The 12,023-nt window shown below is 46.0% G+C and overlaps 1 protein-coding gene across 2 annotated transcripts in view; it reads left to right on the top strand.

Moving 5' to 3' along the window:
• Positions 1–12,023, top strand: part of Chd1l (chromodomain helicase DNA binding protein 1 like) — a 63,610-nt gene that overhangs the window by 31,307 nt on the left and 20,280 nt on the right. The window contains exons 1-6 of one of the 2 annotated variants that reach the window (XM_059265935.1): positions 1,748–1,900; positions 2,495–2,587; positions 4,114–4,210; positions 6,829–6,902; positions 7,963–8,073; positions 11,295–11,409. In XM_059265935.1, the coding sequence (XP_059121918.1) occupies positions 1,849–1,900; positions 2,495–2,587; positions 4,114–4,210; positions 6,829–6,902; positions 7,963–8,073; positions 11,295–11,409 (542 nt within the window). In that variant the 5' untranslated portion in view covers positions 1,748–1,848. Of the gene's footprint in view, positions 1–1,747; positions 1,901–2,494; positions 2,588–4,113; positions 4,211–6,828; positions 6,903–7,962; positions 8,074–11,294; positions 11,410–12,023 lie in introns of those variants that run through there. The other variant, XM_059265934.1, reaches the window with a different exon arrangement.

The raw sequence follows: 12,023 nt of genomic DNA, 5'->3' as shown, positions 1-12,023 counted from the left end.
TAAGAATAGAGTTCTTCAGGGTTCGCAGTTCCTGGGTTCAGAGCTGGTGACAGGCCGAGGAGGAGCTGAGATCCCAGAGAAGGAAGAAGGACAGCCAGAGCTCCATTTGTGGCACGGCTTGGGTTTTTTATACTGTAGAGTGATGCACATTCAGTGGAACGTGTGTGTGAACTTTGACTTGCTGTTGACACCTAGCTGTGTACAGATTTATGAGGTACAGTGTAGTGTTTTGAATTGTGTATACACTGGGTAGTGATCAGCTCAGGTAATTGGCATATATATCATCAGTTGAACTTTTATCATTTCTTGATAATGAATGCTTTCAAATGCTTTTTTTCTATCGGAGCATATTTCATATGTGTATGAAGTTATTAAAGAAGAAAAGCAGTAAAGGTGTATAATTGCTTTCTTCTTACTGCTTTGAGCTATAGAACGCAGCATATTCTATACATGTAGTGCTCAGTATCAGTAGTTGTTAGGTAAATGTAAATCAAGGCCACAGCAAGTGCTGGAAATTGGGCTCAGTGGTTAAGAGCACTGGCTGCTCTTCCAAAGAACCCAGGTTGGGTTCCCAGCACCCACATGGCAGCTCACAGCTGTAACTTCAGTTCCAGTGGATCTGACACCCTTGTCTGACCTCGGTAGGCATTTCACATACATGGTACCTTTATATACATGCCAGCAAAACATTGATACACATAAAATTAAAATAAATAAATAAATAAATGTAAAAATACAAAAAAAGACAATGAGGTACCACTCACCCCAGTGGAATGACTATTATCAAAGACGCCCCCCCCCCCAAAAAAAAATCACAAATGCCAGTAAGAATTCGGGGAAAGGAAAACCCAGTGATGATGGAGTGAATATAAATTAGTGTAAACAATGCAGTCCTAAGGTACCTCAGAAAGCTAAAAATACAACTGCCGTACAATTTAGCAATCCAGATTGGTTCCAAAGGAAATTAAACCATACGGGCATGCCACACTCTTCATAGTAGTCAAGATAGAGCTAAGCTAAGTGCCCACCATAGATGACTAATAAAGATCACACAGCACAAACATGCTGCAGATACTGCTCATGTAAACACCCGTGAAGGTTCTCTCTTCCGGGGTAGTGACGTAAGATTTTCTCTGGTCAGGCTGGGCGCCATCGGCACTCACAGCTTCCCAGTCAGCCATGAGAGGGAGACTCCGCAGTGCCCCGTGTCCCCAGAACTGCTGGCATAGAGCTGCCAATGAAGTATATGTAATAGTCACTTCTTGAACATATCTTTTACGTTGGTTCTCTCTGTGTATACTGTTGTGTGAAGGTCAGAGGACAACTTGTGGAGTCATTTTTTCCTTCTCCCATGTAGGTTCTAGGGATCAAACTCTGCTCATCACACGTGACAGCAAACACCTTCACCCATTGACTGTCTTTACTGGCTCTCAGCACTGAATTTATTTATCTTATTTTAGTAAATGGGATCTATTTTGCCCAACTGACTAATGAAGCGTTCAGAGCATTTTTAAGGTAGACTAGGATAAGCCATGATGTTTGGTAGATTAAGTATATTAAACACATTTTTCAACTAACAATATTTTCAACCTGGGGTGAATTTACAGGGACATAAACCCTGTTGTAAGTCCAGGAGTGGCTGTAATATGAAAAAAAAATCCTTGTCCTGACTCAGAATTCAGACCGAACGCTTTTTAGTTGTTGAATACCTCGATTCTACATTCTAACACTTTTCCTTATGCAGCAAGTGAGCTGCACAGACTCTTGCAGCCATTTCTGCTGAGGCGGGTGAAAGCTCAGGTAGCCACAGAGCTTCCCAAGAAGACAGAGGTGGTGATATACCACGGCATGTCAGCACTACAGAAGAAGTACTACAAGGCCATCCTGATGAAAGACCTAGGTATGGGACGTGTCTGTGGAGAAGCTGAGTGCCTGTGGTTTTCATGTGGGAAGTGCTCAACAAGAAGGGGGTGGAGTCTTAGATTCTTCTCGGCTGCAGTGAGTGAGGCAGGGACTCTCAGACAGTTGTTATGGTTTCCTTTTTCCTCTGGCCGAATTCCCCTTACTGCCTTGAAGCAAGCACTTCCAAGTGCTCCAGTCCTGCCCTCTGTCTTTCCAGCCCATTGGATACTTAACGAGCTGCAAAATGCCGTTGACTCAAATTCACTGGGAGGAATTGGGAGTGAGAAGGGAGAGACCACAGTGTGATCTCCTGATTGCCATTTTGTAGTTGTCCCTCGCCTCCCTAACAGTTACGGTGGGAAGTGTAGATGTCTGGAAAAAGGGTCATCAAGTTCGCTACATTCAACTCCCAGTTTATTGGTCCTTCTTAGAGAGATGGCTAAGCAAATTTCACAAGGTGTCCAGTCCCGTCTGGGCAGTTACACAGGTCTGAGGTGCGCATGATTAAATGTCTGAGGCTGGGGAGACTTGGGGGGGCGGGAGGCGTGGCTCTGGCAATCCATCTTTCTTCCTGTTGTTGTTACAATTTCAGATGCGTTTGAGAATGAGACCGCCAAGAGGGTCACCCTCCAGAACATCCTCACGCAGCTTCGGAAGTGTGTGGACCACCCGTATCTGTTTGACGGTGAGGGAGGCAGGGCGCAGTCCTCCACGACACTGTTTCATTAGCCGTCTGTGACCCAGGCCGAGGCGGGGTGTGCCCTTCGCCGCGTCTACGTTTATGCGGTTTGTTGTATCTGTGTCATCTGACCCGTCTGCTCAGAGTTCTCAGTTCTTCCTAATATCCTTGGAGATCATGTTTTTCTTTTTCTCTTTTACTCCAAGATCCAGACTCAGATCCTACGTTGTGTTTGTCCCGCCTCTTTATCCAGAAGGTAGACATGTCCTTAAGCTTTTCTCACTAACTCGTTGTTCTCACAGCATTGACGGTTCTGGAGAGTCAAAACCAGCGGTTCTCCAGAGAGCCGTTGTTGGGTTCATCTGCGTGTTTCCTCCCACTTCCTTCCTTCCTTGTCTTAGCACACCAGGCCGCCCTTCCTCACCAGTCTCCACGCTGCCCCGCCAGCGGCTGTCTCACTTCAGGGTCCGTCAACCCCTCAGAGACCTGTGGCACAGCTGCCACTGCTTTCTGAAAGCCTCCCCGTCTCCACAGAAGAGCTGTGTCCTGCCTGCCTGCCACATCTGCGCCTCTCCACTGTCCTAGTCTCACTGACTTCCACGGTTCTGAGTGCACCTTAGGCCTCTGTCTGTGGGTTTGCCGGGTGTTTAATTTTCATTTCACCTGGGACTTTCATTTACATTTTTTCTTTTCCTTCCTTCCTTCTTTTTTCTTTCTTTCTCTCTCTCTCCCTTCCTTCCTTCCTTCCTTCCTCCCTCCCTCCCTTCCTTTTTCTTTTGAAGTAGGTCTCACTGTGTAGTGTAGGATGTTCTGGAGCCTGCCATGTAGACCTGACTGGCTTCAAACTTGTGGAGATTTGATCCACTTGCTTCTGCATTATAAGTGCTGGTATAAGTGCCTGCTCCAACACACCCAGGTTGTCCACTGGGAATTTTTAAATATGCTCCAATTGGAAGCCCAGGGACAATTCTAGGAATTCTGGGCATGGGGTCTGTATCATAGGAAGGCCTAGTGCAGAGGTTTGTTCAGTCAGGTAGGGGTTCCTAATGCTGAAACTGTTTAAACAGTTCACAGAATCTTAGTTCGATGCCCATTAGGGTTTTTGATTGTTTTAATGGTTGGGAACACGTAGATTTTCAAGGAAGCTCTGCGGGTAATTCTGACTGCTACCCCATACCTACCTTAGAATGTATGTGCCATCTCTGGACATGTTTGTTGATTCGCTTCCCTAGAGAGCTCAGACTCCAGTTTGGGTTTTCTTGACTGTTAACATTGAGGTGGGTTGGCCCCTTAGGTAAGCTTTTATGTTTAATTTTCTTTTGGGGTGTGCCTGCCTCTGTGACTGGTGTCAAGAAGTATTGAGGTCCTCATACAAACACATAATCATAAACTTCCTCCAGGACAGAAGAGCCTTGGCACACCCAGTGTAAGAAGCGTGGGGCTGCTTTGCTGGTGGCCGGCTGTCAGCATTGCTCCTCAGGGAATCTGCTCCTAGCGGGCCCAGTAGTGGAAATGGATTCTTTCTTCCCTAGGTGTGGAACCAGAGCCCTTTGAAGTCGGAGAGCACCTGATCGAGGCCAGTGGGAAACTTCACCTGCTGGACAGGCTGCTGGCATTTCTATACTCCGGGTAGGCAATGGGTTCACATTTACTACTGTGAGCTAGTAACCGTCAGAACCCCAGTGGTGAAGAGCTGACAGATTTCTGAGAAGGATCCAAGTTTTCTTTCTTCAGGGCCTTGATTAGGGTTCCACCTTCTATGCAATGATGCCCCTAGCCCCTGCCATCCCATCCCCCTCACCCCTCCTCGGTCATCCCTTCGTTAGGATTCCTGCAGCCATTGGGATCCCAGTTCAGCTCTGGCAGTGTCCTCTGATAGCTGTGTGACTCATCAACTCACGGCAGCCTTATCACTCCGACCTTGTTCTGTTCCCCCAGGACAGAGACAGTCTGGGCTTCTCTTCCAGGGTTGCCTGTTGGAAGCTCGTGTTGAATCAGTATCTGTCACAGGGGCTCAGTTAATATTCCTTCTTGCTAACCCATGGGTCTTGGTCTAAACTCAAGGGGATCTTGGGGGACATCTTCCCAAAGACATGAATTGAGTGATCTTGTGTAAGAGTATTTGGCTTCTTGGTGTTCAGCCTGTTCTGCATGAAGAAAGGGAATCTAGACAAACCCCATATTCTTGAGGATTTCAGTTTATCCCTTTGAAGGAACGGCCCCAGGTATGGCCTGAGATATAGCAAAATTGCCCATTAGGAATATGCAGGATCAATAATTGCATGTTAAATAATTGTTTGCCATGCAGTATTTTATTGGTTAGAGCCAATAAAGGGCATCTACTTGTCAGACCTGAGGAATGTGTGAATTCTTCATGCCTGATTTTTCCATTTCACAGACCCAGAAAGGTTGTATGTCCAAGGTCACCTGGCCAGCACATGGAGGTGATGAGATTAGGACCCCCCTCCCTGACCACATGCACGTTTGGGGCTAAGTCTTCTGGGAGGTGTCCTTAACGGTTGTGGTTGTGCTGAAGCTTATTGCACACAGAAACCAGGTTACTTCTTCTGATGAGAATTTTGTTTTGGTGGCATGGTGCTTCTTCGTTCATGAAATTTTAAAACAGCGCCCAGTTAAAAGGATCTCTAGGCTTGACTCCATTCATTTGTTGCTATTTTTATTTATTTATTTTTTTTGGTTTTTCAAAGGCGGGCCTGGAACTCACAGAGATCCTCCTGCCTCTGCCAAGTGGGATTAAAGGCGTGCGCCACCACCGCCTGGTTTGTTTATTCATTTTTGTTGTTTTGAGACAGTATCTCCCTGTGTAGCTCTAGGTGGCCTGAAACTATCAAGTACACATCAGTGTAGACCCTGTTGGCCTTGAACTTGAGAAGGTCCTACTGCCTGTGCCTCCCAAATGCTGGGATTTCAGACATGAGCCACCAGGGCATCACTTTGACTTTGTTTTTTTATGTGTGTGTGTGTGTGTGTGTGTGTGAGAGAGAGAGAGAGAGAGAGAGAGAGAGAGAGAGAGAGAGACAGACAGACAGACAGACACACACACACACACACACACACACACACACACACACACACCCCTACACCTACAGGGGCCAGAGGATAACTTCAGGTGTCATCAGAAACACTGTTCACATCCTTTGAGACAAGGTCTCTCACTGGCCTGGAGCTCACCCATTAGGCTGGACTAGCTGTCCGGCAAGCCTAGGGATGCTCCTGTCTCTGCCTCCCCAGAGCATCTGAGATGCTGTACATGCCACTACACCCAACATTTTTTAACATGGGTTCTAGAGATCAAGTTCAGATCCTCATACTTGTGAGGCATGCAAGAACTTCACACCCACACCCACACACACACACACACACACACACACACACACACACACACTGGCCCTTGACTTCATTCTTTTATTTTTGAGATTTATGTATTTTATGTGTTAGAGGTTTTGCCTGCATGTATGCCAATGTCAAGACACCATGTAAGTGCAGTACCCACAGAGGCCAGGAGAGGGCATCAGAGCCCCTAGAATTGGAGTCACTGCCAGTTGTCAGCTGCCATTGGGTTCTGGGAATCAAACCCTGGTCACCTAGAATAGAGTAGCCAATGCTCTGAACTGCCAAGCCATCTCTCCAGCTCTTGCTTCCTTCTTAACCTACCATTCCGTGTTGTTCTTTTTCTTCTTTTATCAAGGATCTTGGGAGATGAGATGCCATGTGCCCCTTTCTAAAGTAATGTTTCTCTGAATTTTCAATCAAAATAGCTATAAATAATAGTGACTTTCTGACCATGGCTTTCAAGGTCTTGAGAGGTGTGTGTGTGTGTGTGTGTGTGTGTGTGTGTGTGTGTGTGTGTTTGAATTTTGCATTTTACTCCTTACATATGTGTGTTTATCTTGCTTTTGACGTGAAAGCTTGTATTTCTTTCAGTTGAGTGAGTTGACTTTCCAGTGAGTCCTCTGGCTTTTTGGGAGCTTCCCATAGCCGGGGGTGTGCACTGACAGATGCCCCTGGGAATTTCTCCACTATAGCTTAAGAACGGTCACTTTGAAGGGGACAGTGCCAGGTTTACTTACATTCTTCACATAAAGTACTTCAGACTTTCTGGGGAAGTCTTTAAGTTATACTTATACTTCAGTATTTCATTTATTCATAAACTTGGAATTTTGCCCGAGGGAAATACACCTTAACTATTACTAGAATTGTCACTCTTTCCCTTTTTTTCTTACCAGGGGCCATCGGGTTTTACTTTTCTCTCAAATGACCCAGATGTTGGATATTCTGCAAGACTATATGGATTACAGAGGTGACTCCCCTTGTGCACAACATCTCCGGAATCATTTGTAGCTGCACCGGTCACGTATTTAACATGTGTCGTAGTCAGTCATACAAGGTGTGGGGATTACAGAGGAAAATGATGCCACAGCATCGTTCAGAGTCAAAAGAAGATCAGACATGTAGAGAGTGGTGTGTGGAGTAAGCACTGGCAGCATGGAGAGATGTCTGGGCAGAAATAAGCAGCCCCGTTCCGACCCGTTATGTGGTTTCTGATTACGGGCACTGGGGCAAATGCTGTAGAAATGTTGCTTGTATAATAGACAAGCTTCAATGACAAGAACTTTCAAGTCATAAAACACTGGTCTCAGCAGCTGAGCACCGACTCAGACTCACTAGACAGACGTAAATACAGATACCCCACAAATCAAATGGGGGAGAGGTGGGGCCGTCACTTCTGATTAACAATAAGGAGTGGGGTCGTTACCTGAGTACTCTGCTTAATATGTAGTAATATGAATGTGAGGTAATTGGAAAAACCGTACCTTTGGTTGATCTGAAGCCCTGGGGAAGAGTGTCAGCTCCAGACCTTGTAGTTTAAGTTAGTCTAGACTGGGCCTTGGAGCGATCCTTGATGCTCCTCAGATACAGTGGGATACCTAGGCTGGGGCACCCTTGCAAGGACCCCAGAGTACAAGCAGAGCTCAAGTTCAGAGCTCTCTCTGGGTCTGGAGCATGATGACAGGTCGGAGACCCTCCAGCTTTAGAGGGCCACCAGACACATTCCCTCACCGGCTTCCATACTTCTGCTTGCATGTCATCAAATGCAGTCAGTCTGCCATAGAGCGAGCTTTCAGGATTGCTTGGGAATGGTCAAAACTACATACCAACAGCGTTTAAGAGTGTGAATGTGTTATGATGTATTCTTTATAAAATGATAGCATTGCCCCCCTAAATTTAGACTCCACCCCCCATGGGAATTATTAGAAGTAGGGGGTAAAACTGATGTCTGCTTTTGGATCGACTAATGGTTTGTTTCCCAGAATCCTTGAAAAAGAATTAAGGTTGCCCATCCTCCCCTCTTTGTCAAGGCTACAGCTACGAGCGTGTGGATGGCTCCGTGAGAGGAGAAGAGAGGCACCTGGCCATTAAGAACTTTGGGAAGCAGCCCATTTTTGTTTTTCTCCTGAGCACCCGAGCAGGTAGGCCACGCAGGTCCTGATGAAAGCAGGCAGATGATCTGGGAGAGAACTTTGGCATCCCAACCGTGAGTGCATTTCCCCTAATTCTCTGCAAGGCGAGGTGGTTGCCAAGGAGTAAACAAGGAGGGAACCGAGACCGTTGTCATGGCTGGTAAGGGGCTGGACGTTTAAAAGCATGGTGACATTTTATGTTACCTACCCAAGTCTTGAGTGCTTAGAAATTCTTCTAACCTGCTTTGACTCCTGGCCTGGGAGTGTCCTCGGAGATTCCTGTGGGAAATTTTATTTACATTCAGGGGGTGCAGATCTTCTTCCCAACTGTGGTTTGGGGAATGAGATAAGCGCTTGCTGGTTGTCTTCCTCCAGAAATACTTCTCTAACACAGCAAAAGCTTAATGAACATTTAATTGCTTTAAAATGTGATTATAGTAAAATTGCTAGCTACTTAGAGTTATGACAATATCTATATATAACTTTAGTCATAAATATTATCCATCACATTTGTGGTATGTTATCAGTAAGAGGGTGATTATTTTTATGTGTTATTAAATAATTTGGTATTAGCTTTTGGAAATGATTTTTTTTTTAAGATTCTGGATCATCCTTATATCACTTTAATTCATGGGTTTCATTTCATTATTTCTTTAAGAAAGCTTTTTCTTTATATGCATATGCCTGTTTGTTTCTATGTGTATCATACACATGCAGGTGCTCTTGGAGGCAAAAGAGGGTGTCAGATCCCCTGAAACTGGAGTGACAGATCGTTGTGAGCCATCAGATATGGGTTTTGGGAACCAAACCCATGGTCTCTACAAGAGCGATGCATGCTCTTCCCCACCTCTCCAGCCCCTCATTATCTTATTTCTTATAAATTGGAATCCTCCTGGAGTAAACATGGTGAATACAGAGATGTGTGTTCCTCTATTAAAGAGAGATCAGCATCTCAATGAAAAAGGTTCAGTCTCACTAGGAAGCATTCATTGAGTGACTAGTGTGATAAGAGCATATAAAAGAAGCACTAGATAGAATCCTCGGTAAGGAGATTATTTTTCCAGCGTTTGCCTTATCTGTCTAATAAAGATAATAATGCATGACGTAATCAGATTCTCTCAGCCGCCCTTTCTCAGCCCTTCACTCACGTCATCATCTGCCTCCAGGAGTCTTAGAAGAAACGTAAAGGGTCAGGTCAAGTGTAGCCTCGGAAGTTCTTTGTGTTTTAAAGATTTCCTATTTCCCTACTCAGAGGACAGCCTTTGTTTGCAATGTCTAAAATTAGGAAGGACGGGCATCCACATTTTAGTGCATTTCCTGGACGGAGGACCCCGAGCAGGTCCTGGAGGAGCAGAAGCCGTGGGCATCTGCCTTTTCAGGGGCAGACCGTCCTGCTTGCTGTGGGGTTTGTGCTGCACGCTGCGGCACCTTGGTTTGCTTAGCAGTTCACCCTGTGTCAGGTGCTTCTGTGAATGAATCACATTGCCACCAGGGGGCAACGACAGCTCATGAATATGTCCCAAACATTTATGAGCAGAGCTGATTCAAAAGAAGCCACTCCTGGGCTGGAGTGTGGCTCACACACCATGTGCAGGGTTCCGGGCCCCTTCCCTGGCTCTGCAAAGAAAGGGGGAATCGCCTTTTGGGAAAAACTGCATCTTGATAGCCGTGACCAAGGAAAGATGGCGTACATTTCAGCATAGTATGAATCCTAACCACTAGACCACGAGGGGTGATGCTGTAAATTTTTAAATGAAACAGGTGCCCGGGAGGTGTTAGTGAACACCACAGGCTCTGGAGCTGGTGTGATGGAACAGCCTGTGGTACTGGCTGCCTAGGAAGCTCAGTAAAAGGACTACTGTAGCACAGAAGTTGGAGGTCATCCTGGGCAACACAACAGGACCCCATCTCAAAAAAAAAAAAAAAAAAAAAAAAAAGAAAGAAAAAGAAAAAAAAAAGAAAGAAAGAAAAGAAAAACTACAATAGCACCCAGGAAAGCCCAGAAAATGTAGCCAACAGGTTCAAGAGCCAGACATGGAGACTGAATCTTAGCCTCTTTATCCGTGCAACTTCAAATAAGTGTTTGGCTTCTCTGTGTTTCCATCTCAATATCAACAAGAAGGGTGAGAACGAATAACCAGAGCCCGTACGTAAGGTTGTTGTGTAAGGTGTAAGAGTTAGTCTGTATAAAATGCCCCAAAGCTTGCTTGGCAACTGGCAGATCAAGCATAAATGGACTAGCCCTGTGAGGTAACCTAGCACCACTCAGTTATCAGTCATTGCTGGCTCTTTATTCCAGATTTAATTTTATGTGAACGTATGAAATATTCCTGCGTGGCGTGTCTTGAGACCCAGCTGGGCGTCAGTAGTCCTTCTGAGAAGCGGCCTTTAATTCAAGCTCTTGAACAACCCCGGCAGGCTCCCTTGTTTCGGCAGTGATCTCTAGTGACCCTGGCAAGAGCTAGTCCGTTTTGTATGAGTTTGCACATTAATCAAGGAGAAGGCTGTAATTTGCCTTCATGGTTCTTTTAATTCCCGAAACCACAGTCATGCCTCACTCCTTCTCCTGTAGCACCAAAGAAAACCCAGAAGATTGCTGCAGGAGGTGTTCTTGGCTTTGGTTTCGTCACAGTGCGTCTGGTCGAAGTGGACGCAGTCACAGAACGCCAGGCTCGTGGTTTCTGCAGAGCAGGGGAGGCAGTCTCCCGTTCTGCCCAGGAGCCACATCACCACCCCTCCTTCATCAACACGGCAGAGGTCTTGCTACCTGGCCTGACCTGCAAGTGTGGGGAAGGGCTCTTTCCTCACGAACGCCAGACACAGACTGTCCCGTGCTCACAGCTCTTTGCTGAAGGAGCGTGTGCCCTTATCGTTGTGACTGCCCTAGGCAAATGCAGTCAAGTGTTTTAGATCTGGGAGAGTTGAAACGGCTTCACGCTCCTGACTTGAGCGTCTTCCCCATTCTGTTATGTGTGGTGATTAGATTCCCCCAAGTCGGGCAGTAGGAGGTTAAGAGGGCAGGTGTGACCGTGCCGGGCTCTGGAGTTGTGCATGAGTGTCTGTTGGACTGACTCCAGTTCACTAGTGTGACCCTGTCTGGACCGTCTTTATTCTTCAGATCCTTGTGTGGGCCTCAGATGACTCTCTCTCTCTCCCTCTCTCTCTCTCTCTCTCTCTCTCTCTCTCTCTCTCTCTCTCTCTCTCTCTCTCTCTCTCTCGCCTATTTCCAGGTGGAGTGGGCATGAACTTGACAGCAGCAGATACCGTTATTTTTGTTGACAGTGACTTTAATCCTCAGAATGACTTGCAGGCGGCTGCCAGAGCTCACCGAATTGGCCAGAACAAGTGAGTGAGTTCAGTGTCGGTGATTTCACACTTCCTTGGTGTGCTTGACACTCCTGGATCGGGAAGGAAGGAGGAGCATAGGCCTGGTAATAGCACCAAACAGGAATTGAGAGACCCCAGAATGAGCACAGCTTTGCTGCCGGGCTCCTGCAGTGGCATTGGCTGGCGGCACCATTGTCCAGACTCATTTTCTTGAACCCAAAGCCAAATTATAAAAGGATTAGAAGGAATCTTTAGAAGCCATTTAATTCAGTGAGCTAAGACCCACCTCACTAAACAAACAAACAAAAAATGGCCAAGGTCAGCACGAAATGAACTCAGTGGTGTTTTTGTAGATTTGTCTCAGATTGCTTTGTTTGGGTATTTTTATCTTACTGGTCTTTGGCTTGTGTATTATGTTCCCTATGTTGGTTTTTTGTGTGTTCTATTTGTGTGTGTGTGTGTGTGTGTGTGTGTGTGTGTGTGTGTTTCTTGTGTTTGTTCTGTTTTTTTGTTTTTGTTTTTGTTTTGTTTTTTTCCTGTTTGTTTTATTAAGAGAGAAAGAAGACCTGGAGTTGGGGGGTGGGTGGGGAGGACCTAAGAGAAGATTGGAGGAGAAACAGTCTCAGAATATA

The sequence above is a fragment of the Peromyscus eremicus genome, chromosome 6 (genome assembly GCF_949786415.1).
Source record: "Peromyscus eremicus chromosome 6, PerEre_H2_v1, whole genome shotgun sequence".
NCBI classification, from domain to species: Eukaryota; Metazoa; Chordata; class Mammalia; order Rodentia; family Cricetidae; genus Peromyscus; species Peromyscus eremicus.
Note: the sequence above shows the minus strand (reverse complement) of the source record. Positions and strands in the feature narration are given on the sequence as shown.